Below are 27,596 nucleotides of genomic sequence, written 5' to 3'. Positions count from 1 at the left end.
TTTAGGCCTTCTGCTCATTTTTTGATTGGGTTTTTTTTTTTTTTTTATATTGAGCTGCATAAGCTGTGTGTAAATTTTGGATATTAATCCCTTGTCAGTCACATCATTTCCAAATACCTTCTCCCATTCTTTGGGTTGCCTTTTCATTTTGTTTATGGTTGCCTTTTCCATGCAAAAACATTCTGAGTTTAATTGGGTCCTATTTGTTTATTTTTGTTTTTATTTCCTCTACTCTAGGAGACGGATTGAAAAAAGTGTTGCTGCAGTTTATGTCAAAGTGTGATCTGCCTATGTTTTCCTTTAAGAGTTTTATAGTATCAGGTCTTACATTTAAGTGTTTAATCTATTTTGAGTTTATTTTTGTGTATGGTGTTAGGGAGTGTTCTAATTTTATTCATTTACATGTAGCTGTCCAGTTTTCCCAGCACCATTTATTGAAGAGACTGTCTTTTCTCCATTGTATAGTCTTGTCTCCTTTGTCATAGATTAATTGACCATAGGTGCATGCGTTTATTTCTGGGCTTTCTATCCTGTTCCATTGATTTATATTTATGTTTTTGTGCCCATACCATACTGTTTTGATGGCTATAGTTTTGTAGTATAGTTTGAAGTTAGGGACGCTGATTCCTCCAACTCCACTTTTCTTTCTCAAGATTGCTTTTGGCTACTCAGGTTATTTTGTGTCTCCACACAAGTTTTACACACTACTTATACCAATAAGGACCTACTGTATAGAACAGGGAACTCTGCTCAATATTCTGTAACAAACTAAATGGAAAATAATTTGAAAAAGAATAAATACATGTATGTGTATAACTGAATTACTTTGCTGTACAGCTGAAACTAACACAACATTGTTAATCAAATATATTCCAATATAAAATAAAAAATTTTAAGTACTATTAATTTAAAATTGATATCATAGTAAGACTATTTCTATTTGAGAAACCAATACATATACCAAGATGTAAACTTACAATTAAAACACATTTTTAAGTAGTATATATAGTAATTACAAGTACTTCATTTTTAACTGAGTCCACTTATCTTCCATAGAAAGGGTGTTTCAGTCATTATTGATATGTAACAAGTCACCCTAAATGTTATATCTTCAAACAACAATTGTTTCATTGTCTCAGGCTTTTGGGGTTAGAAATTTGGGAATGGTTGGGCCAGGCAGTTCTGCCTCAGGCCTCACATATGTTTGAATTTGATGGAGGCTGGGGCCGCAGTAGTGCAGATACTGAAGCCACTGGAGGCTTCCTGGCCATCTCTCCATCTTCATGAAGACTCAGGGCCTCTCCATGGTCTCTCATCTTGATGAAATTGGGCTTCTTCACACCGTGTTGATGCCAGGGTTGTCAAACTGTTTACATGGCAGCTCAGGGCTCCAAAAGTGTACAGCTCAACAGAGAATCAGAAAAGTTTTATTACATGGCCTTGAATATTATAGTGTCATTTCTAACTTAGTCCCAAACTTGCTCAGATTTAAGAAAAAGTAGCATAGGCTAAGGGGAAGTATGCCAATAGTGCTTTGTAAGAAAAACAAGTTGGATATGGAATATTGTTGCAAACATCTTTGGAAAATAAATTCTGTCAACATCAGTGGTTAGAGCACAGTTTCTGAAGGCTGACTACTTGGATTTGTGTTCCCAGCTCCAGCACTAACTACCAGCATGACCATGCACAAATTGAACCACACTGCCTCAATATCTAAAACGGGATGTAGTTATGCCTATGCAATAATGTTGTTATGAAGACTAAATGAGATGATACGTATACAATTACCATGAGCAGGTGCCTGGCATATAGTAAGCACAATTAAGTGGCTGCTATTATAATTATTCAACTTTATTTGTCCAAGTAAGCTTGAAAGTATCAACATATATGAGTCTGTAGTATTTTTTTTAAATTGGGGTATACTTGTTTTAAAATGTTGTGCTTGTTTCTACTGTACAGCGAAGTGGAGTCCCCTGTGCTATACAGCAGGTTCTCATTAGTTATCTATTTTATACATATTAGTGTTTGTATGTCAATCCCAATCTCCCAATTCATCCCACCCCTTTTTCCCCCTTGGTATCCATACATTTGTTCTCTACATCTGTGTCTCTATTTCTGCCTTGCAAACAGGTTCATCTGTACCATTTTCTATATTCCACATATATGCATTAATATACAATATTTGTTTTTCTCTTTCTGACTTACTTCACTCTGTATAACAGTCTCTAGGTACATCAACGTCTCTACAAATGACACAATTTCATTCCCTTTTATGGTTGAGTAATATTCCAATGTATATAAGTACCACATCTTCTTTATCCATTTGTCTGTTGATGGGCATTTAGGTTGCTTCCATGACCTGGCTATTGTAAATAGTGCTGCAATGAACATTGGGGTGCATGTGTCTTTGTGAGTTATGGTTGTATCTGAGTACATGCCCAGTAGTGGGATTGCTGGATCATATGGTAATTCTATTTTTAGTTTTCTAAGGAACCTCCAAACTGTTCTCCATAGTGGCTGTATCAAATTTACTTTCCCACCAACAGTGCAAGAGGGTTCCCTTTTCTCCACACCCTCTCAAGCATTTATTGTCTGTAGTATTTTTGATAATAGGTAGTGTGTCTAAATCAGCACTGTAGCTCCAGGGTTAGCAGGTTTTTAATATTGTTCCTTGCAAGGATATTTTAGGTATTCAGGGCCTCTCTGGAAGGGGCACTGGTAATAATCTTGAATCTTTTTTTTTTTTAACATCTTTATTGGAGTATAATTGTTAGTTGCTGCTGTATAACTGAATCAGCTATATCTATACATATATCCCCATATCTCCTCCCTCTTGAGTCTCCCTCCCACACTCCCTAACCCACCTCTTTAGGTGGACACAAAGCACCAAGCTGATCTCCCTGTGCTGTGCAGCTGCTTCCCACTATCTATCTATTTTACATTTGGTAGTGTATATATGTCCATGCTATCATCTCACTTCATCCCAGCTTACCCATCCCCCTCCCCGTGTCCTCAGGTCCATTCTCTATGTCAGCGTCTTATTCCTGGCTTGACCTTAGGTTCTTCAGAACCATTTTTTTCTTTTTTTAGATTTCATATATATGTGTTACCATACAGTATTTGTTTCTCTCTTTCTGACCTACTTCACTCTGTATGACAGTCTCTAGGTCCATCCACCTCACTACAAATAACTCAATTTCATTTCTTTTCATGACTAATATTCCATTGCATATATGTGCCACATCTTCTTTATCCATTCATCTCTTGATGGACACATAGGTTGCTTCCATGTCCTGGCTATTGTAAATAGAGCTGCAATGAACATTGTGGTACATGAATCTTTTCATTTATGTTTTCCTAGGGTAATATGCCCAGTACTGGGATTGCTGGGTTTTATGGTAGTTCTATTTTTAGATTTTAAGAAACTCCATACTGTTTCCATAGTGACTGTATCAATATACATTCCCACCAACAGTGCAAAAGGGCTCCCTTTTCTCCACAACCTCTCCAGCACTTATTTTTTGTAGATTTTTTGATGATGGCCCTTCTGACCGGTGTGAGGGGATACCTCACTGTAGCTTTGATTTGCATTTCTCTAATGATTAGTGATGTTGATCCTTTCATGTGTTTGTTGCCAATCTGTGTATCTTCTTTGGAGAAATGTCTGTTTAGGTCTTCTGTCCATTTTTGGATTCTGTTGTTTGTTTTTTTGATACTGACCTGCATGAGCTGTTTGTATATTTTGGAGATTAATCCTTTGTCAGTTACTTCATTTGCAAATATTTTCTCCCATTCTGAAGGTTGCCTTTTCATCTTGTTTATGTTTTCCTTTGCTGTGCAAACGCTTTTAACTTTCATTAGGTTAAGTCCCATTTGTTTATCTTTGTTTTGATTTCCATTTCTCTATGAGGTGGGTCAAAAAGGATCTTGCTGTGATTTATGTCAAAGAGTGCTTTTCCTATAGTTTCCTCTAAGAATTTTATAGTGTCTGGCCTTACATTTAGTTCTTTAATCCATTTTCACTTTATTTTTGTGTATGGTGTTAAGGAGTGCTCTAATTTAATTATTTTACATGTAGCTGTCCAGTTTTCCCAGCACCATTTATTGAAGAGGCTGTCTTTTCTACACTGTATATTCTTGCCTCCTTCATCAAAGGTACAGTGACCATATGTGCATGGGTATATCTCTGGGATTTCTATCCTGTTCCATTGACCTATATTTCTGTTTTTGTGTGAGTAACATATTATCTAGATTACTGTAGCTTTGTAGTATAGTCTGAAGTCAGGGAGTCTGATTCCTCCAGCTCCATTTTTCTCTCTCAATATTGCCTTGACTATTAGGGGTCTTTTGTGTTTCCATACAAACTGTGAAATTTTTTGTTCTACTTCTGTGAAAAACGCCTTTGGTAGTTTGATAGGGATTGCATTGAATGTATAGATGCTTTGGGTAGTAAAGTCATTTTCACAATGTTGATTCTTCCAATCCAAGGACACGAAATATCTCTCCAGCTGTTTGTATCATCTTTAATTTCTTTCATCAGTGTCTTATAGTTTTCTGCATACGGGTCTTTTGTCTCCTTAGGAGGTTTATTCCTAGGTATTTTATTCTTTTTGATGCAGTGGTAAATGGGTGTTTTGTTAATTTCTCTTTCAGATTTTTCATTTTTAGTGCATAGGAAATCAAGAGATTTCTGTGCATTAATTTTGTATCCTGCTACTTTACCAAATTCATTGATTAGCTATAGAAGTTTCCTGCCAGCATGTTTAGGACTCTTTATATGTAGTATCATGTCATATGCAAGCAGTGACAGTTTTAGTTCTTCTTTTCCGATTTGGATTCCTTTCATTTCTTTTTCTTATCTGATTGCCATAGCTAAAACTTCCAAAACTATGTTGAATAATAGTGGTGAGAGTAGGCAACCTTGTCTTGTTCCTGATCTTAGTGGAAATGGTTTCAGTTTTTCACCATTCAGAATGATGTTGGCGGTGGGTTTGTCATATGTGACTATTACTATGTTGAGGTAGGTTCCCTCTATGCCTACTTTCTGGAGTGTTTTTATCATAAATTGTTGTTGAATTTAGTCAAAACTTTTTCTGCATATATTAAGATGATCATATGGTTCTTATCCTTCAATTTGTTTATATGGTCTATCACATTGATTGTTTTGTGTATATTGAAGAAAACTTACATTCCTGGGAAAAACCCCACTTGATCAGGGTGTCTGATCCTTTTAACGTGCTTTTGGATTCTGTTTGCTAGTATTTTGTTGAGGAGTTTTGCATCTTTGCTCAACAATGATATTGGCATCTAGTTTTCTTTGTGGCATCTTTATCTGGTTTGGTATCAGGGTGATGGTGGCCTCATAGAATGAGTGAGGGAGTATTCCACCCTCTGCTATATTTTGGAAGAGTTTGAGAGGGATAGGTGTTAGCTCGTCTCTAAATGTTTGATAGAATTCGCCTGTGAAGCCATCTGGCCCTGGGTTTTTGTTTGTTGGAAGATTTTAAATCACAGTTTCAATTTCAGTGCTTGTGATTGGTCTGTTTATATTTTCTATTTCTTCCTGTTTCAGCCTAGGAAGGTTGTGCTTTTCTAAGAATTTGTCCATTTCTTCCACGTTGTCTATTTTATTGGCATATAGTTTCTTGTAGTCATCTCTCATGATCCTTTGTATTTTTGCAGTGTAAGTTGTTACTTCTCCTTTTTCATTTCTAATTCTGGTGATTTGAGTCTGTTCCCTTTTCTTCTTGATGTGTCTGGATAATGGTTTATCAATTTGGTAACTTCTCAAAGGACCAGCTTTTCGTTTTATTGATCTTTGCTATTGTTTCCTTCATTTTTTATCATCTATTTCTGATCTGAACTTTATGATTTCTTTCTTTCTGCTAATTTTTTTGGGGGGCTTGTTCTTCTTTCTCTAATTGCTTTAGGTGTAAAGCTAGGTTGTTTGCTTGACATGTTTCTTGTTTCTTGAGGTAAGTATGTATTGCTATAAACTTCCCTCTTAGAATGGCTTTTGCTGCATCTCTTAGGTTTTGGGTCGTCGTGTTTTCATTGTCATGTGTTTCTATGGATTTTTTAATTTCCTCTGAATTCTTCAGTGATCTCTTGGTTGTTTAGTAGTGTAGTGTTTAGCCTCCATGTGTTTGTATTTTTTACAGATTTTATCCTGTATTTGATATCTAGTCCCACAGCATTGTGGTCGGAAAAGATACCCAATAAAATTTCAATTTTCTTAAATTTACCAAGGCTTGATTTGTGACCCCAGATATGATCTATCCTGGAGGATGTTCCATGAGCATTTGAGAAGAAAGTGTATTCTGCTGTTTTTGGATGGAATATCTTATAAATATCAATTACGTCTATCTGTTGTAATGCGTCATTTAAACCTTGTGTTTCCTTTTATCTTTTCTGTTTGAATGATATTTCCATTGGTGTAAATGGGTGGTTAATAACCCTACTATGTTTGTGTTACTGTCAATTTTCCTTTTTTTTGCTGTTAGCATTTGCCTTATGTATTGAGGTGCTCCTATGTTGCATGCATAAATATTTACAATTGTTATATCTTCTTCTTGCATTCATCCCTTGATCATTATGTAGTATTCTTCTTTGTCTCTTGTAATGGTCTTTTTTTAAAGTCTATTTTGTCTGATATGAGAATTGCTACTTCAGCTTTCTTTTGATTTCCATTTGCATGGAATAACTTTTTCCATCCCCTCACTTTTAGTCTGTATGTGTCCTTAGGTGTGAAGTGGGTCTCTTGTAGACAGCATATATACGGGTCTTGTTTTTGTATCCATTTAGCCAGTCTATGTCTTTTGGTTAGAGCATTTAATCTATTTACATTTAAGGCGGTTATTGATATGTGTGTTCCTATTACCATTTTCCTAATTGTTCTGGGTTTGTTATTGTAGGTCTTTTCCTTCTTTTGTGTTTCCTGCCTACAGAAGTTCCTTTAGGATTTGTTGTAAAGCTTCTTTGGTGGTGCTGAATTCTCTTAGCTTTTGCTTCTCTGTAAAGATTTTAGTTTCTCCATCAATCTGAATGAGATTCTTGCTGGGTAGAGTAATCTTGGTTGTAGGTTTTTCTCTTTCATCCACTTTAAATATGTCCTGCCACTCCCTTCTGGCTTGCAGTGTTTCCGCTGAAAAATCAGCTGTTAAACTTATCAGGATTCCATTTTTTGTTATTTGCTGCCTTTTCCTTGCTGCTTTTACTATTTTTCTTTGTTTTTAATTTTTGATTGTTTGATTAATATGTGTCTTGGTGTGTTTCTCCTTGGATTTATCCTGTATGGGACTCTCTGTGCTTCCTGGGCTTGACTGACTATTTCCTTTCCCATATTAGGGAAGTTTTCAACTATAATCTCTTCAAATATTCTCTGACACTTTCTTTTTCTCTTCTTATTCAGGGACCCCTATAATTCGAATGTTGGTGTGTTTAATGTTGTCCCAGAAGTCTCTGAGACTGTCCTTAATTCTTTTAATTCCTTTTTCTTTTTTCTGCTCTGCGGTAGTTAATTCCACTATTTTATCTTCCACATCACTTATCCATTCTTCTGCTTCAGTTATTCTGCTATTGATTCCTTCTACAGAGTTTTTAATTTCATTTATTGTGTTGTTCATCATGTTTGTTTTTTGCTCTTTAGTTCTTCTTAAATGTTTCTTTTATTTTTTCCATTCTATTTCCAAGATTTTAAATTGTGTTTACTATCATTACTCTTAACTCTTTTTCAGGTAGACTGCCTATTTACTGTTTACTTGTTTGGTCTGGTGGGCTCTTACCTTGCTCCTTCATCTGCTGCGTGTTTCTTTGTCATCTCATTTTGTTTAACTTACTGTGTATGTGATCTCCTTTTTGCAGGCTGCAAGTTCATAGTTTCCATTGTTTTTGGTGTCTGCCCACAGTGGGTAAGGTTGATTCAGTGTATTATGTAGACTTCCTGGTGGAGGGGACTGGTGCCTGTGTTCTGGTGGTTGAGGCTGGATCTTTTCTTTTCGTGAGCAGGACCGTGTCCAGTGGTGTGTTTTGGGATATCTGTGAACTTATTATGATTTTAAGCAGCCTCTCTGTTAATAGGTGAGGTTGTGTTCCCGTCTTGCTAGTTGTTTGGCATAGTGTGTCCAGCACTGTAGCTTGCTGGACATTAAGTGCTGCTGGGTCTTAGCATTGAGATGGCGATCTCTGGGAGAACTTTCACCACTTGATATTACATGGGGCCGGGTGGTCTCTGTTGGACCAATGTCTTGAACTCGGCTCTCCCACTTCAGAGGCTCATGTCTGACACCTGGCTGGAGCACAATGACCCTGTCAACCACACAGATCTGAAGAAAAGGGAGGGGACTTGTGTCTGAGTTCTGGTGGTTGAGGCTGGTTCTTGTCTTTCTGGTGGGCAGGACCACGTCGGTGGTGTGTTTTGGGGTGTCTGTGAAGTTAATATGATTTTAGGCAGCCTCTCTGTTAATGGGTGGGGTTGTGTTCCTGTCTTGTTATTTGTTTGGTATAGGGTGTCCAGCACTGTAGCTTGCTGTTCATTGAGTGGTGCTGGGTCTTAGCATTGAGATAGAGAACTCTGGGAGAGTTTTCACCGTTTGACATTATGTGGGGCTGGTAGGTCTCTGGTGGACCAATGTACTGAACTCGGCTCTCCTACCTCAGAGGCTCAGGCCTGACACCCGGCCGGATCAGCAAGACCCTGTCAGCCCCATGGCTCTGAAGAAAAGGGAGAAAAAAAAGAAGGAAAGAAAGAAAAGCTAAAATAAAGTTATTAAAATAAAAATTTATAAAATATTATTAAACATTAAAAAAAGAAAGAAAGAAGAGAGCAACCAAACCAAAAAAACAAATCCACTAATGATAACAAGCACTAAAAACTATACCAGAAAAAAAAAGGACAGACAGAACACTAGTTCAAATGGTAAAAGCAAGTCTATACAGACAAAATCACACAAAGAACCATACATATACACGCTCACCAAAAGAGAAAAAGGAAAAAGATATGTTTTTCTTAAATAAAGGAAGAGAGCAACCAAATCAATAAGCAAATCTACCAATGATAATAAGCTCTAAATACTAAACTAAGATAAACATAAAACTAGAAACAAATTAAATGCGCAAAGTAAACCCCAAGTCTACAATTGCTCCCAAAGACCAGCACCTCAATTTTGTGATGATTCATTGTGTATTCATGTATTCCACAGATACAGGGTACATCAAGTTGATTGTGGAGCTTTAATCCGCTGCTCCTGAGGCTGCTGGGAGAAATTTCCCTTTCTATTCTTTGTTCGCACAGATCCTGGGGTTCAGTTTTGGATTTGGTCCCACCTGTGTGTGTAGGTCACTGGGGTTTTCCCACCCATAGAGGATGGGGTTAAAGTAGCAGCTGATTAAGGGGCTCTGGCTCACTCAGGCCAGGGGGAGGGAGGGGTATGGCAGTTATAATTGGAATGCAGGGCAAGCTTGTGGCAGCAGAAGCCAGCATGATGTTGCAACAGCCTGAGGCATGCCGTATGTTCTCCTGGGAAAGTTGTCCCTGGATCACAGTACCCTGGCAGTGATGGGCTGCAAAGCCTCCTGGGAGGGGAGGTGTAGATAGTGACCTGTGCTTGCACACAGTGGCCTTGGTGCAGCAGCCTTAGCAGCAGCAGCAGCCTTAGCATCTCATGCCCGTCTTTGGTGTCCATGCTTATAGCCACCTGCACCCATCTCTGGAGTTCGTTTAGGCAGTGTTCTGAATCCCCTCTCCTCGTGCACCCTGAAACAATGGTCTCTTGCTTCTTAGGCAGTTCCAGACTTTTTCCCGGACTCCTTCCCAGCTAGCTTGGTGCACTAACCCCCTTCAGGCTGTGTTCACACAGCCAACCCGTCTTCTCCCTGGGATCTGTCCTCTGAAGAAGCTTGAGCCTCAGCTCCTAACCCCCACCTGCCCCAGTGGGTGAGCAGACAAGCATCTCAGGCTGGTGAGTGCTGGTCAACACCGATCCTCTGTACAGGAATCTTCCTGCTTTGCCCTCTGCACCCCTGTTGCTGCACTCTCCTCCATGGCTCTGAAGCTCCCCCCACCCCCCGCAACCCCCTGTCTCCTCCAGTGACGGGGCTTCCTAGTGTGTGGAAACTTTTCCTCCTTCATAGCTCCCTCCCAGAGGTGCAGGTCCCATCCTTATTCTTTTGTTTCTGTTTTTTCTTTTGCCCTACCCATGTATGTGGGGAGTGTCTTGCCTTTTGGGAAGTCTGAGGTCTTCTGCCAGCGTTCAGTAGGTGTTCTGTAAGAGTTGTTCCACATGTAGATGTATTTCTGATGTATTTGTGTGGAGGAAGGTGATCTCCATGTCTTACTCCTCCACCATCTTGAAGGTCCCCCTGACCTTGATTCTTATGCTTCTTAATAAATATCGTTTCCATAGGCAACAGGACTACCTGTAAAAGAATTTTGTCTTTGTGTCTGCAAACAATTGACAAATTGTTTTGTTCTCAGTTCCCATTGTATAGAACAACTAAAGAATGAGGAGGAGGAGGAGGAGGAGGTGGAAGCAGGGAAGCATGATTCAGTCCATAATTCAAAAAATATATTTTAAATTTGTGAAAACAAAGTCAGGATTTAAATAATCAGTGTTGTAGTCAAAAGAGTTCAAACCAAGAAACCCCTCTAATTTCCCTTTTTACCCTTATATGTTTTTGAGATAATTGTCTTAAATCTTTACATGTGCTTTTTCTTTTTTTTTTTTTTTGCGGTATGCAGACCTCTCACTGTTGTGGCCTCTCCCATTGTAGAGCACAGGCTCTGGACACGCAGGCTCAGTGGCCATGGCTCACAGGCCCAGCTGCTCCATGGCATGTGGGATCTTCCCAGACCGGGGCATGAACCCACATATCCTGCATCTGCAGGCAGACTCTCAACCACTGTGCCACCAGGGAAGCCCTACATGTGCTCTTTATCATGATGTGGAGAGCCATATCTTTCTGTCTCTGCTGTTTCTCTCTCTCAGTCTCTCGCTTTCTCATACACACACACACGCACACACACACACACATAATTCATCCTGCCATCTGTTCCTCATTCTTCTGCCATTCCAAGATGGGAGAGGGTGAAGGCATGAACGTAGCTCTCTTTAGGCTTCTCTTCCATGACCCATCCAGGCCTTAGTTAAGGAGAAAGATCTTCCTGAATCCTGTGGCTACAAACTGTACCTGGAAAAATGTGTAAAATTATAGACTAAATGCTGAAGAAAGGACATTTCCTCACCTTAAATAAAATTTGGAGCATTTTCTAAATATTGCTTCTGCACTTAAGGACATAAAAGTCATTTCAGACTTCTTTGTCCATGTTTGTAACTAGACTTAGGGTGAAAAGATTGTAATTTATTGTGCATATATTTAGCAGGCAAAAATTCTTAGTCATAACATCAAAATAAAACTAGTGTAATTTGAAAGTATTATCTTCACAATATTGTAGTTCTGTGTTTTGCATTATCAGCCATACTGATACATGGTAAACATGAGCAAAACAGGTAAAGTCCTAAAATTTCACTTTTCTCACCTTAAAATGAGTAAGATGATCCTACTAATTTATTGGTTAGGACAGTTGTATCTGTTTTCTATTTTTGCATGACAAACTTAGTACCTCAAAACAATATCCAATGGACATTGTGGTGCATGTGTCTTTGCAGCACTATTTACAAAAGCCAGGTCATGGAAGCAAACAAAATGTACATCGACAGATGAATGCATAAAGAAGATGTGGTACATATATACAATGGAATATTACTCAGCCATAAAAAGGAATGAAATTGGGTCATTTGTAGAGACATGGATTGTACGTGTTGACCTAGAGATTGTCATACAGAATGAAGTAAGTCAGAAAGAGAAAAACAAAGATCATATTAATGCATATACGTGGAATCTAGAAAAATGGTATGCAAGGCTATAAAGCTGTTTAGCACACTTCTTGGAATATACGAACACTCATCATCATCACCATTGTTGTGAACCTGTATGCAAGGCAGAAATAGAGACAAAGATGTAGAGAACAAATATATGGACACCAAGGCGGGGAAAATGGGGTGGAATGAACTGGGAAATTGAGATTGACATACATACACTAATATGTGTAAAATAGATAACTAATGAGAACCTGCTGTAGAGCACAGGGAACTCTACTTTACTTCTCTGTACAGTAGAAACGATCACAAAATTGTAAAACAGATATACCCTAATAAAAAATAAAGACAAAGAAACAATACCCATTTCTTATCTCACAGTTCTGTAGGTCAGAAGCCCGGATGGGCTCAATTATGTTTTTTGTTCAGACTCTCACAATTCTAAAACCATGGTATCAGCCAGGCTCTGATGTCATTTGGAGTTCAGAGTCCTCTTTCAAGCTCCTGTGGTCATGGAAGAATTTAGTTTCTCAGTTGAATAGAGTCTGAGGCCCTTGATTCCTTGCTAATGGTCATCCAGGAATCACTCTCAGATCCTGGAGGCCACCCACTTCCTTACCATGTGGCTCCTCAAAGCCAGCAGTGAATCCTCTTCATGCTTTGGATCTCTCCGGCTTCCTGTGTCTGTGATCAGATTTAAAAAGGACTCATATGATTAATTCAGTCCCACCTGAATAATACCCCTATCTTAAGGTCAGCTGATTTTAAACCTTAATTACAGCTGCAAAATCCCTTCATGGCAGTACCAAGATTAGTGTTTGATTGAATATTGGGAGAAGTTGTGTGTACACCAGCAGTCAGGAATCAGGGGTCATCTTAAAATCCTACCCACTACAAGGACCAAATGGGATCTGGTATGCAAGGCTATAAAGCTGTTTAGCACACTTCTTGGAATATACGAACACTCATCATCATCACCATTGTTGTCATCACAGTTATCATCACCAAGAGAAGAGGGGGAACAGTGACACCTTAAATCAATTTTGGCTGAAATGCAGACAAATTGAATAAGACTAAAGAGCTGCTCATTGGTGTTCTTTCTTTATCAGATATAATTTCTCTGAATTATCAGTGTAAGTAGAGAAACATGGAGGCAGATATAATTCCACTGGACATTGTTTTAAATAATACTCAATCATTAATTGTCTACATAAGTGCGGTTACCTCCTCTAGCAAGCTCTACTGCCATTTCCTCCTTTCTTCTATCCCATCTTAATTTGGGAACACTTGTATTCTTTTAGGACCATCTACTTTTAACATATTTTGTTCTACAAGTAGCATTTGGACTCCTTAAGGATAAAACAAATGCCTATCATCCCAAGGAAATGTCCTGGTAGAGCAAACATGCTCTGAAATTATTAAATTATTAAATAGATGCACTCCTGCAGATAAGTAGTTGACATGAAGGAAATCCAGCACATGAACCCAGGATGTCCTAACAGGAAGTTGAGTGTGCTATGGGAACAGAATCTAGGAGCTCATGATATTTAGATATCCATGAAAGCAATCTGCATCAGGAAACAGGGCCATAGTCACAGGTGTTAAGAAGCAGGAGTGCTGTCCAAGTGTGAGGGACTGGAAAGAAAAAGATGGTGTCCCGATCCTAAGGGCGAACAATTTAAAAATGAACTTCCATACCAGGATATGGGACAGAGGTGCCTAGGTCAGCAACAAGGGTGGACACATGAAAGCTCTGTCCCCTACCTACAGCCAGGATGTGCCCCATATCTGAAGAAATTAGTAGATCCAGTTGTTAAGTTGAGAAAGGTCCAGAATCATGAGGGTCCTGAAAGCAGCACATCAGAGTAAGATTTTTTCCAATTAAAACTAATGTTAAAGGAGGGGAATGCAGTACAGCCTACACTACTATTCCATAACTGTCCAGTGTAGAACCAGGTTAATTTTGAACATAAGGATTCTGAGGCACAGGTAGCATTTACTTTGCTGCTCATGGGGAAGGAACTGGGGAGAAAAGGCCCAGTGGGAAGGAAAAGTTGTGATCACCTTACTGAAGTTCCTTGTGTTAATGGTGAGAGAAACTTCCTTTAAAACATATTTTTAGACAAGATCACTTGACTTTCTATTCTAACAATACAATATGTAGTTGTGTGCAGTTCATCTGAATAGGATTTGAATTAAAAAAACATTAAATTAACCTCTTAATCATTCCCTTTGTAAAAGGTTTATGCCAAGGTTAATCAGGGACCAAGAACTCTGTTTCTTATCTCAAAGGATAAAGAACTTAGAGACTTAGGATAAAGAACTTGTCTTAGTTCTTTAGCACAAGTCCAAGCAACATCAGCACAATTCCGAACTTGAGTTCAGGATATTAAAAATGCCCTTTTGCCGTCGTTCTTATAGGTATATTATAAAGGAAATCTTATTACTTAGAGATGTGTGTGTGTATATATTGGCATACACATAACTTAGATACTCATATGTTTTGATTAATACACATAACTTACTACTTTATAACTTCCACAGGCAATAATCAACACTCATAAATAACATTTTCATAGTAGTATTGAGCCACAATGGAATTATAAAGTGTTGAAAAGAGAAGGAGATGGAAGTAGAGGGATGAACAAAATAAGGATTATATACTAAAACCATCTTTACTGCCTATTCAACCATTTTTTTCCTTCTAACATTATATTAGTACATTCCATGCCTAAATGGATATAAAAGTATAAAGAAATAGAATCATAGTAGTGCTGATGAACACTTTGGATTTATATGTCAAGAGATTTGAGAAACTCTAACTGGAAGGGAATTAGTGGAGAGATAATCAACCAAAGGAGGCTTTGTGATTATGTGCCTTAAAAAATGTTTGATTTGGGCTTCCCTGGTGGCACAGTGATTGAGAGTCCGCCTGCTGATGCAGGGGACACGGGTTCGTGCCCCAGTCTGGGTGGGTCCCGCGTGCCACGGAGCGGCTGGGCCCGTGGGCCGTGGCCACTGGGCCTGTGTGTCCGGAGCCTGTGCTCCGCAATGGGAGAGGCCACAGCAGTGAGAGGCCCGCGTACCGCAAAAAATATATATATATATATTTGATTTCATCTTAGAAATTGTAAGTCATTGTTTTGTTTCTTTAAGGTGTCGTAATGATAGTACTCTCTCTTGATTATCTTATTTAATATATACATTATTCACAAAACCATGAAAAAGAAAAATACTTAGTAAGCTTAGAAATAAAAGTATTGTTTTTTAGATTAGAGCAGTGGGAATCTGCAATGAAACGCCCTCAAGATATTCAAAATGTTGAAAAGAAAGGAAAAAGGAACATTTCTATATCTTATATCTATGACTCCTTATATCTCCGACTGCTTATTTAATGCTTTTTAAAAAAATGTATAGTGTCTTGGAAAAGATACTTTGGGAACAAAATACTGTAGTGTTAAAAACTTACTTTACCATAATTCATGATTGATGCTGCAAAGCCCAGTAAAAGAATACCAAGTCTCATAGAAAACGTTTCAAGTACAGGTTAGTTGTCCACTTTGTCCTTTGACTCTATTTTTGATGGCTTCAAACATTCCACAAAAATTGAGAGTAAGGTATCAATCTTCATCGTCAATTCATCCTTCTATTCATTTTCAGTGAATTTTAACAGTTTAACATTATAACTATTGACTATTTACTTAAACAAATATATTGAATACCTTTTTTTTGGTCTTTTACATACATTAGTATATGTCTCTATACACTGCAGGTATATAATACTTCAAAATGTATAGAGATTTTTGTTTAAGATAAAACTACAGAATAATAACTGAAAACCATAAAAGTATAGTTTCCAATTTTATCTTTTAAATATTAAATAAGCTAAAATGCTTCATTACCCAAGATATTAACATAATAAGAAAGAAAAGATAATTATTTGCTTTTATCATGATTGCGGTACCAAGTAGAAGAACTGTAAAATTTACAATTTAGAACTCATTCTAATATCATAAAGTTCTGTAATGTTTTTAAGATTACTGTAACAGACAATATAAAATGCATTCATACTGAAAAAACATTTATGTTTTATACTTACGGACTAACTATACTACTCTCTGACCAAACTAACCATAACTAATCACTCTTTTCTAATGATATTACATGGCTGGTACATTTCACTGGTACAAAATGTGGCCTTGTATCTTCTTTGCTCTTTTGGTAGTAAAAGAACAGATTAAGCACCTTCATGCTCGAAAACAAAGATGAAATATTTCACATTGTACAGGGATCTTTGTTTCTGCATTTGTATGTTTCTACTCATATGCAAAATGATCTGTGCACATAGGCTTGTAATAATGTGATAGGGATACGTCAGAATGACCACTCTGGAGAATGACATTAGCATCATGGTAATGTTAGACATTCTTCCTTTTTATCCCCCTTTTTTAAACAACAAAATAGATATCCACCCACAAACAAAAGTGTCCTTGTGGGTGTTGTGGGATCTAGCACCATATATATGCCAAGGGACCTGGGAGGAGTCTCACTCACGTATGCATCCAGTAATAAGCAGACAGACTTCAGTACAAAGTGTGGAACCAGGGTAGAGAGTGAACATGTCCAGAGCCCTCTCATCCAGATTGGGGAAAAGAAAACCTGGAGAGTGCTGACCTGGGCAGATACCCACACATGATTGAGAATTTGCAGGAATCCAGCCTTCCTTAGAGGAGATTCCAGCACACCACTGGAGGAAATAAAATGTGAGTTTGGTCACAGGGGAGGCAGTAGTAAGAGAAATGTTCCCAGTGCTGCCCTCACCCAGGGAAACTGCACTGGACTGCTCTCTAGCAGCACTGACCTCTCCGGCAGAGGAAGAGGAGAGCAGTTGCAGTGCTCAGGACACAGCTGGAGAAAACCACTTCCTTCCAGCAGCACCAAGAGTATTGAGGTGGGACCTCCATGACAGGGGGGAGGGAGGAGATCTGGAAAGAGACAGATAAGGGACTTGCTTCCTGCTGACTGTACTCAGCAAGACATCCACCCATGAGGCTCTGGGAGTACCATGCCTGGTACCACCCCACTGACTCCACAGATCTGTAGGCAAGGCTCAGATGGCTAACCCTGCCCTTTCCCCATTCGGCTGCTGGCTCTTAGTGTACTTTCCTGAGTGCAGGAGCAAAAGACCTCCTGTAGACAGAGAGTGCAGCCGGAAACAGACCATGGTCTGTGGGCAAGGGAGAAATCATCTTCTGAAACATAAGAGAGGTCCGCAGTAGCCTGCCTGGTGACTTGTAAGAACGAGAGAAGACATAAAAACTTAAGGATCCTGCCAAAATAAGAGAAAGTATAGTAGAAAAGGTGTACCAACACCCTATATAATACAGTACAACCCCATATAATAAAGACACCACCAAATAGAATACCCCATCTGAAGGCAATAAGCAAAGATTTAAGAGGGGGTCAACTACTTCAGATGTGAAAGTAGCAGCACAAAACTAAGAAGAATGTTTAAAATTAAGGAAACATGCCATCACAAAGAGAAAATAATATTTCTCCAATAACCAAACTCAAAGACGCTAACTTTGTAATGTCACTGATAGAATTCAAAATAACTGTTTTGTAGAAACTCAATGAGCTATGAGAAAACTCAGAAAGACAGTACAATGAAATCTTGGGGGAAAATACATGATTGAAATGAGATTTTCCCAAAGATATAGAAATCATAATAGAGAACCAGAGATTCTGGAGTTGAAGAACTCAATGAATAAAGTAAAATATGTAATAAAGAGAATCTGAAGTAAAGCGGAGCAAAGGGTAGAAAGAATAAGTAAAATAGAGGGCAGGGGTTTTGAAATAATCCAGTTAGAAGAGAAAAAAAGAAAAAAGAATGAAAAAGGATAAAAAAGCCTAAATGATTATTTCATCAAAATTAAAAACATTAGAATAATTGGGATTTCAGAAGGAGAAAAGATGGAGAAGTGAACAGAAAATGTATTTAAAGAAATCAGGGGCTTCCCTGGTGGCGCAGTGGTTGAGAGTCCGCCTGCCGATGCAGGGGACACGGGTTCATGCCCCGGTCCGTGGAAGATCCCACATACCGCAGAGCGGCTGGGCCTGTGAGCCATGGCCGCTGAGCCTGCGCGTCTGGAGCCTGTGCTCCGCAACGGGAGAGGCCACAACAGTGAGAGGCCCGCGTACCGAAATAAACAAAACAAACAAAAAAAAAACAAAAAAACAAAAAAAACAACAACAAAAAAAAAGAAATCATACCTGTTAAATTCCTAAACCTGGGAGGAGAATTGGACATCTTAATTTACAAAGCCAATAGATCACCCTATTATCTCAAGGCAGAAAGACCTTCTCCAAGACAGGTTATAATGAAACTGTCAAAAATCAAGGATAAATGTAAAATACTAAAAAGAACTTGTAACCTGCAAAGGAGCCCCCATTAGGCTGTCAGTGGATTTCTCAACAGAAACCCTACAGGCCTGGAGAAAGAGGAATAACATATTCAAAGTACAGAAATAAAGAAAAAAATTTACCAGCCAAGAATACACTATTTCACTAAATTATCCTTCGGATATGAAGGAGAAATAAAATCTTTTCTAGATAAACAAAAGCCAAGGGAGTTCATCACCACTAGACCTGCCTGCAAAACATGCTAAAATTGAATGATGCTAATAAGCAACATGAAAATATAAGAAATTTTATAACACACAGGCAAAAAAAAACATACAGTCAGATGTAGAAAACTCTAAATCTGTAATACAATGGCCACTTAACTGTAGTATAAGGTCAAAAGAAAAGAGTATTCAAAATTGTTATAGCAACTATAATGTGTTAATGAATACACAATATAAAAGAGGTAAATAAGACATCAAAAAAAGGGGGGGCCGGAGTGAAAAGGGTGAAGCTTTTTTTATTTTGTGGAAAGGCAAGCCAAAGCAACCTGAAAAGAGCAGTCTGGGGGTCTACAACCACAAACTGGTAGAATGGAGTACAGTTACATGTCCATTTGAGAATGTCAGTCAAGAGGCTTGCTCAATACTTGCTCAGTTTCCTCTTCAGGTTGAAACTAAAAAGGTAGACTTGAGGATGTCTGCGATGTCTTTGCTATCCAAACACACTTATTTCAGGAAGGAGGACACCTGGAGTCAACTTACTTGAGGGAATCCACTTAATTTTTAAAATAAATATTTACGCTGTGAACCACAGATATTCCATTCAAGTTCTAAGCAGTTGAGTTGGTAAAGATCTTGTTCCCATTTCATAGGAAATAGATTACATTCAATTACTCCTCATAACAGCCAACTGGAAGATTATTCCATTGCTTTTGAAGCACTGGTTAGATTGGTATCTGTGATGGTAGCCAAATAAATGAGGTTTCTGTGTAAGACACACTGGTACTGGACACACTCATTCACCAGACTCTTGTTCTGATACCCCATGATACAGCAGATCATGATACAGCTAGTATCATGATACAGCTAGTCATTCTCCTCCAGGAGCTGCTGGATTGTCTCCTGATTAACTTCTGCCTTGCCTCTCAGCCAGCCCAGTATGAAGGTCACTGACAGGTTAGAACCTGGCCTCAGGCCCTGCAGACCTGTGAGCAACTAGACCAGAGCTGACCAGCAGCTAAAGGGGTAAAGCTTTTATAGCCAGTCGAAGTTAAGTTGCTACCAGCTTACAATGGACTGTTTAATCAATAAGATATCTTCTGTAAGCCTCATGGTAACACAAAGTAAAAACCTTGAACAGATGAACAGAAGATACAGGAAGAAAAAACATCATACCAGCACAGAAAATCACCAATTTACAAAGACAGGCAGAAACAGAGGGAAAATATGAAACAATGAAAATACAAAACAGTTAATAAAATGGCATTTGTAAGTCCTCCCATATCAATAGAAACTCAATGTAAATGGATTGAATTCACCAGTCAAAAGGCACAAAGCAGCTGGATGGAATAATAAACAAAACCCAAATATATAATTCCTACAAAAGACTCACTTATAAGCTCAAAGAAATGGGTGAAAAAAAATTCCATGCAAGTGAAAACCCAAAGAAAGCAGGGATAGTAATAAGTATATCAGAAAAAATAAGGCTTTAAGACAAAAACTGCAAAAAGAGACAGAGAAGGTCATCATGTAATGTAAAGGGGTCAATCCATCAAGAAGATATAACAGTTGTAAATATATATACATCCAACATAGGAGCACCTAACATGCTAAGTAAACACTAACAGATGTGAAGGGAGAAAAAACAAAGATATAGTAAGAGTAGGGGACTTCAATACCCATTATCAACAATGGATACATCATTTTCCAGACAAAAAATTAACAAGGAAACGACGGTCTTGAACAATACATTGGACCAAATGGATTCAACAGACATTTTTAGAACAATCCATCCAACAAAAGCAGAATACAGTTTTTTCTCAAGTGCTCTTGGAACATTCCCCAGGATTGGCCATAAAATAGGGCATGAAACAAGTCTTATGAAATTAAAGAAAATTGAAACCATATTAAGTATCTTTTCCAGTTACAATGGACTGAAACTAGAAATCAACAAGAAGATGGAAAATCTACAAATGTGTTGAAATTACCACTCACCTGAACAACCAATGAATTAAGCAAAAAAAATCAAAACCCAAAATTTAAAAATCTCAAAATCAATAAAAGTGGAAACACAGCATACAAAACCCATAAGTTTTTGTCTCAAACAGCAGTTTTGAGAGGGAAGTATACAGTGATAAATGCATGTAATTAGAAAATAGATCTCAGATTTAAAAACCTAACTTTACACCTCAAGGAACTAGAAACCAAAGAACAAATGAACCCCTAACTTAGCAGACGGAATAAAATAAAGATCTGGGTAGAAATAAATGAAATAGAGACCAGAAAAAGCAATAGAAAAAAACCCAACAAATCTAAGAGCTGTTGTATTTTTTTTTAATAAAATCAAAACTGACAAACCTTTAGATAAACTAAGAAAAAGAGAGAAGACTCAAAATCAGAAATGAAAGAGGAGACATTACAACTGTTACTACAGAAACACATAGAATTTTTTAACATCTTTATTGGAGTATAATTGATTTACGATGGTGTGTTAGATTCTGCTGTATAAAAAAGTGAATCAGCTATACATAAACATATATCCCCATACCATCTCCCTCTTGCTTCTCCCTCCCATCCTCCCTATCACACTCCTCTAGGGGGAAACAAAGCGCAAAGCTGATCTCCCTTTGCTATGCGGCTGCTTCCCACTAGCTATCTATTTTACGTTTGGTAGTGTATGTGTCCATGCCACTCTATCACTTCGTCCCAGCTTACCCTTCCCCCTCCCTGTGTCCTCAAGTCCATTTTCTACGTATGCAACTTTACTCCTGTCCAACCCCTAGGTTCTTCAGGAAAAAAAAATTTTTTAATATTCCATATATATGTGTTAGCATATGGTACTTGTTTTTCTCTTTCTGATTTACTTCACTCTGTATGACAGACTCCAAGTCCATCTACCTCACTACAAATAACTCAACTTCGTTTCTTTTTATGGCTGAGTAATATTTCGTTGTATATATGAGCCACATCTTCTTTAGCCATTCAACTGTCAATGGACACATAGATTGCTTCCATGTCCTGGCTATTGTAAATAGAGCTGCAATGAACACTGTGGTACATGACTCTTTCTAAACTATGGTTTTCTCAGGGTATATGCCCAGTAGTAGGATTTCTGGGTCGTATGGTAGTTCTATTTTTAGTTTTTTAAGGAACCTCCATACTGTTTTCCATAGTGGCTGTATCAATTTACATTCCCACCAACAGTGCAAGAGGGTTCCCTTTTCTCTACATCCACTCCAGCCTTTACAATCTGTAGATTTTCTGATGATGGCCATTCTGACAAGTGTGAGGTGATATCTCATTGTAGTTTTGATTTATATTTCTCTAATGATTAGTGATGTTGAGCATCCTTTCATGTGCTTGTTGGCAATCTGTATACCTTCTTTGGAGAAATGTCTATTTAGGTCTTCTGCTTATATTTGCATTAGGTTGTTTGTTTTTTTGATATTGAGCTGCATGAACAGCTAGTATATTTTGGAGATTAATCCTTTATCACTTGCTTCGTTTGCAAATATTTTCTCCCATTATAAGGGTTGTCTTTTGGTCTTGTTTATGGGTTCCTTTGCTGTGCAAAAGCGTTTAAGTTTCATTAGGTCCATTTTGTTTTGTTTTGTTTTTATTTCCATTTCTCTAGGAGGTGGGTCAAAAAGGATATTTCTGTGATGTATGTCATAGAGTGTTCTCCCTAGGTGTTCCTGTAAGAGTTTTATAGTGTCTGGCCTTACATTTAGGTCTTTAATCCATTTTGAATTTATTTTTGTGTATGGTGTTAGGAAGTGTTCTAATTTCATTCTTTTACATGCAGCTGTCCAGTTTTCCCAGCACCACTTATTGAAGAGGCTGTCTTTTCTATACTGTATATTTTTACCTCCTTTATCAAAGATACAGTGACAATTTGTGTGTGAGTTTATCTCTGGGCTTTCTACTCTAATCCCTTGATCTATATTTCTGTTTTTGTGACAGTACCATAATGTCTTGATTACTGTAGCTTTGTAGTATAGTCTGATGTGTGGTAGCCTGATTCCTCAAGCTCCTTTTTTCTTTCTCAATATTGCTTGGGCTACTCGGGGTCTTTTGTGTTTCCATACAAATTATGAAATTTTTTGTTCTACTTCTGTAAAAAATGCCAGTGGTAGTTTGATAGGGATTGCATTGAATGTACAGATGCTTTGGGTAGTAAACTCATTTTCACAATGTTGATTCTTCCAATCCAAGAACATGGAATATCTCTCCATCTGTTTGTGTCACCTTTAATTTCTTTCATCAGTGTCATACTTTTCTGCATACAGGTATTTTGGCTGCTTAGGTAGGTTTATTCCTAGGTCTTTTATTCTTTTTGTTGCAGTGGTAAATGGGAGTGATTCCTTAGTTTCTTTTTCAGATTTTTCATCATTAGTGTATAGGAATGCCAGAGATTTCTGTGCATTAATTTTGTATCCTGCTACTTTATCACATTCATTGATCAGCTCTAGTAGTTTTCAGGTAGCATCTTGGGATTCTCTATGTATAGTATCCTGTCATCTGCAAACAGTTACAGCTTTACTTCTTTTCTGATTTGGATTCCTTTTATTTCTTTTTCTTCTCTGATTGCTGTGGCTAAAATTCCAAAACTATGTTGAATAAGTGGGCAAACTTGTCTTCTTCCTGATCTTAGTGAAAATGATTTCAGTTTTTCACCATTGAGGATGATGTTGGCTGTGGGTTTGTCATATATTGCCTTTATTATGTTGAGGTAAGTTCCCTCTATGCCTACTTTCTGGAAGGTTTTTATCATAAATGGGTGTTGAACTTTGTCGAAAGCTTTCTCTGCATCTATTGAGATGATCACATGGATTTTCTCCTTCAATTTGTTAACATGGTGTATCACATTGATTGATTTGCATGTATTAAAGAATCCTTGCATTCCTGGGATAAACCCCACTTGATCATGTTGTATGATCCTTTTAATGTGCTGTTGGATTCTGTTTGCTACTATTTTCTTGTGCTGTTGGATTTTTGCATCTATGATCATGAGTGATATTGTTCTGTAGTTTTCTTTTTTTGTGACATCTTTGTCTGATTTTGGTATCAGGGTGATGGTGGCCCTGTTGAATAAGATATGGAGTTTTCTTTCGTCTGCTATATTTTGGAAGAGTTTGAGAAGGGTAGGTGTTAGCTCTTCTCTAAACATTTGGTAGAATTTGCTATGAAGCCATCTGGTCCTGGACTTTATTTGTTGGAAGATTTTTAATCACAGTCTAAATTTCAGTGCTTGTGACTGGTCTGTTTATATTTTCTATTTCTTCCTGTTTCAGTCTCGGGAGGTTGTGCTTTTCCAAGAATTTGTCCATTTCTTCCAGGTTGTGCATTTTATTGGCATATAGTGCTTGTAGTAATCTCTCATGACCCTTTGTATTTCTGCAGTGTCAGTTGTTAGTTCTACTTTTTCATTTCTAATTTTATTGATATGAGTATTCTCCCTTTTTTTTTTTTGATGTGTCTGACTAGTGCTTTATCAGTTTTGTTTATCTTCTCAAACAACCAGCCTTTAGATTTTTTGATCTTTGCTCTTGTTTCCTTCATTTCTTTCTCATTTATTTCTGATCTGATCTTTTTGAGTTCTTTCCTTTTGCTAACTCTGGGTTCTTTTGTTCTTCTTTCTCCAATTGCTTTAGGTATAAGGTTAGGTTGTTTATTTGAGATGTTTCTTGTTTCTTGAGGTAGGATTGTATTGCTATAAACTTCCCTCTTAGAACTGCTTTTGCTGCATTCCATAGGTTTTGAGCCGTCATTTGTTCATTGTCATTTTTTTCTTGGTATTCTTTGATTTCCTCTTTGATTTCTTCAGTGATCTTTTGCTATTGAGTAGTGTGCTGTTTAGCCTCCACATGTTTGTATATTTCACAGATTTTTTTTCCTGTAATTGATATCTAGTCTCCTAGCATTGTAGTCACAAAAGATACTTGATGTGATTTCAATTTTCTTAAATTTACCAAGGCTTGATTTGTGACCCAAAATATGATCTACCCTGGAGAATGTCCCCTAAGCACTTGAGTAGAAAGTGTATTCTGTTGTTTTTGGATGGAATGTCTTATAAATATCAACTAAGCCCATCTTATATAATGTGTCATTTAAAGCTTTTGTTTCGTTTTTTATTTTCATTTTGAATGATCTGTCTGTCCATTGATGAAAGTGGGGTGTTAAAGTCCCCTACTATGATTGTGTTACTGTCAATTTCCCCTTTTATGGCTGTTAACGTTTGCCTTATGTATTGATGTGCTCCTATGTTGGGTACATAGATATTTACAATTGTTATATCTTCTTAGATTGATCTCTTGATCATAATGTAGTGTCCTTCTTTGTCTCTTGTAGTCTTTATCTGGGTCGTATGGTAGTGCTATTTTAGTCTTTTAAAAAACCTCCATACTGTTCTCCACAATGACTGTATCAATATATATTCCCACCAACACTGCAAAAGAGTTCCCTTTTCTCTACAACCTCTCTAACATTTATTGCTTGTAGGTTTTAATGATGGCCATTCTGACTGGTATGAGGTGATACTCCATTGCAGTTTTGATTTGCATTTCTCTGATGATTCGTGAGGTTGAGTATATTTTCATGTGTTTCTTGGCAATCTGTATATCTTCTTTGGAGAAATGTCTATTTAGGTCTTCTGCTCATTTTTGGGTTGGGCTATTTGTTTATTGATATTGAGCTGCATGAGCTGCTTATAAATTTTGGAGATTAATTCTTTATCAGTTGTTTCATTTGCAAATATTTTCTCCCATTCTGTGGGTTGTCTTTTGGTCTTGTTTAAGGTTTCCTTTGCTGTGCAAAAGCTTTTAAGTTTCATTATGTCCCATTTGTTTCCTTTTGCTTTTATTTCCATTACTCTAGGAGGTGGGTCAGAAAGGATCTTGTGATTTATGTCATAGAGTGTTCTGCTATGTTTTCCTCTAAGAGTTTGATGGTGTCTGGCCTTACATTTAGGTATTTAATCCATTTTGAGTTCATTTCTGTGTATGGTGTTAGGGAGTGTTCTAATTTCATTCTTTTACATGCAGTTCTCCAGTTTTCCCAGGACCACTTATTGAAGACGCTGTCTTCATTCTATATTCTTGCCTCCTTTGTCAAAGACAAGGTGGCCACATATGCATGAGTTTATCTCTTGGCTTTCTATCCTGTTCCATTGATCTGTATTTCTGTTTTTGGGTGAGTACGATACTGTCTCGGTTACTGTACCTTCGTAGTATAGTCTGATGTCAGGAAGCCTGATTCCTCCAGCTGCGTTTCTCTTTCTCAAGATTGCTTTGGCTATTTGGGGTCTTTTGTGTTTCCATACAAATTGTAAAATTTCTTGTTCTAGTTCTGTGAAAAATGCCAGTGGTAATTTGACAGGGATTGCCTTGAATCTGTAGATTGTTTTGGGTAGTATAGCCATTTTCACAATGTTGATTCAACCTATCCAAGAGCATGGTATATTTCTCCATCTGTTTGTATCGTCTTTGATTTCTTTCATCAGTGTCTTATAGTTTTCTGCATACAGGACTGTGGCCTCCTTAGGTAGGTTTAATCCTAAGTATTTTATTCTTTGTGTTGCAGTAGTAAATGGGAGAGTTTCCTTCATTTCTCTTTCTGATAGTTCATTGTCAGTGTACAGATGTAAGAGATTTCTGTATATTAATTTTGTATCCTGTTACTTTACCAAACTCATTGATTAGCCCTCATAGTTCTCTGATGGTATATTTAGGATTTTCCATGTATAGTATCATGTCATCTGCAAATAATGACAGTTTTACTTCTTTTCCAATTTGGATTATTTTTACTTATTTTTCTTCTATGATTGCCATGGCTAAAAATTCCAAACGTATGTTGAATAATAGTGGTGAGAGTGGGCAACCTTGTCTTGTCCCTGATCTTAGAGGAAATGCTTTCAGTTTTTCCAACATTGAGAACGATGTCTGTGGTTTTGTCATGTGTGGCTTTTATTATGTTGAGGTAGGTTACCTGTATGCCCACTTTCTGCAGAGTTTATGTTATAAATGGGTGTTGAATATTCTCAAAAGCTTTTTCTGCATCTATTGAGGTGATCATATGGTTTTTATCCTTCCATGTGTTAATATGGTGTATCACATTGATTGATTTGTGTATATTGAAGAAATCTTGCATTCCTGGGATTAACTCCACTTGATCATGGTGCATGATCCTTTTAATGTGCTGTTGGATTTTGTTTGCTAGTATTTTGTTGAGGATTTTTGCATCTATGTTCATCAGGGTTATTGACCTGTAATTTACTTTATTTGTGACATCTTTGTCTGGTTTTGGTGTCAGGATGATGGTGGCCTCATAGAATGAGTTTGGGAGTGTTCTTCCCTGTGCTATATTTTGGAAGAGTTTGAGAAGGATAGGTGTTAGCTCTTCCCTAACTGTTTGGTAGAATTCATCTGTGAAGACATCTGGCCTTGGGCTTTGGTTTGTTGGAAGATTTTTAATCACAGTTTCAATTTCAGTGCTTATGATTGGTCTGTTCAAACTTTATATTTCTTTCTGGTTCACTTTTGGAAGGTTGTACTTTTCTAAGAATTTGTCCATTTCTTCCAGGTTGTCCATTTTTTTGACATATAGTTGCTTGTAGTAGTTTCATGATCCTTTGTATTTCTGCAGTGCCAGTTGCTACTTCTACTTTTTCATTTCTAATTGTGTTGGAGAGTGTGTTCTGTCTTTTTTTTCCTGATGAGTCTGGCTAATGGTTTATCAATTATGTTAACCTTCTCAAATAATCAGATTTTTGTTTTACTGATCTTTGCTACTGTTTCCTTCATTTCTTTTTCATTTATCTCTGATCTGATCTATATGAGTTCTTTCCTTCTGCTAACTTTGGGTTTTTTTGTTCTTCTTTCTCTAATTACTTTAGGTGTAAGGTTAGATTGTTTATTTGAGATGTTTCTTGTCTCTTGAGGTAGGATTGTGTTGCTATAAACTTCCCTCTTAAAACTGCTTTTGCTGCATCCCATAGGTTTTGGGTCATCGTGTTTCCATTGGTATGTTTTTCTAGGTATTTTTTTGATTTCCTCTTTGATTTCTTCAGTGATCTCTTGGTTATTTAGTAATGTATTGT

General features: G+C 37.5%; 1 protein-coding gene and 1 pseudogene across 2 annotated transcripts in view; one reads left to right on the top strand and one right to left on the bottom strand.

Annotated features, from left to right (window-relative positions):
• The window catches only part of KHDRBS2 (KH RNA binding domain containing, signal transduction associated 2), a 721,722-nt gene that overhangs the window by 553,237 nt on the left and 140,889 nt on the right, over positions 1–27,596 (top strand). The window contains exon 8 of one of the 2 annotated variants that reach the window (XM_032650316.1): positions 25,696–25,710. The exons of the other annotated variant lie outside the window; for it this stretch is intronic. Coding sequence (XP_032506207.1) covers positions 25,696–25,710 — 15 coding nt within the window. The remainder of the gene's footprint in view (positions 1–25,695; positions 25,711–27,596) is intronic. 2 annotated transcript variants of the gene reach the window in all.
• On the bottom strand, positions 19,199–19,612 carry LOC116761715 (annotated as a pseudogene).

The sequence above is a fragment of the Phocoena sinus genome, chromosome 11, assembly GCF_008692025.1.
Source record: "Phocoena sinus isolate mPhoSin1 chromosome 11, mPhoSin1.pri, whole genome shotgun sequence".
Classification (NCBI taxonomy): domain Eukaryota; kingdom Metazoa; phylum Chordata; class Mammalia; order Artiodactyla; family Phocoenidae; genus Phocoena; species Phocoena sinus.
The sequence above is the reverse complement of the archived record's forward strand: the minus strand, read 5'-3'. Positions and strand labels throughout refer to the sequence as shown.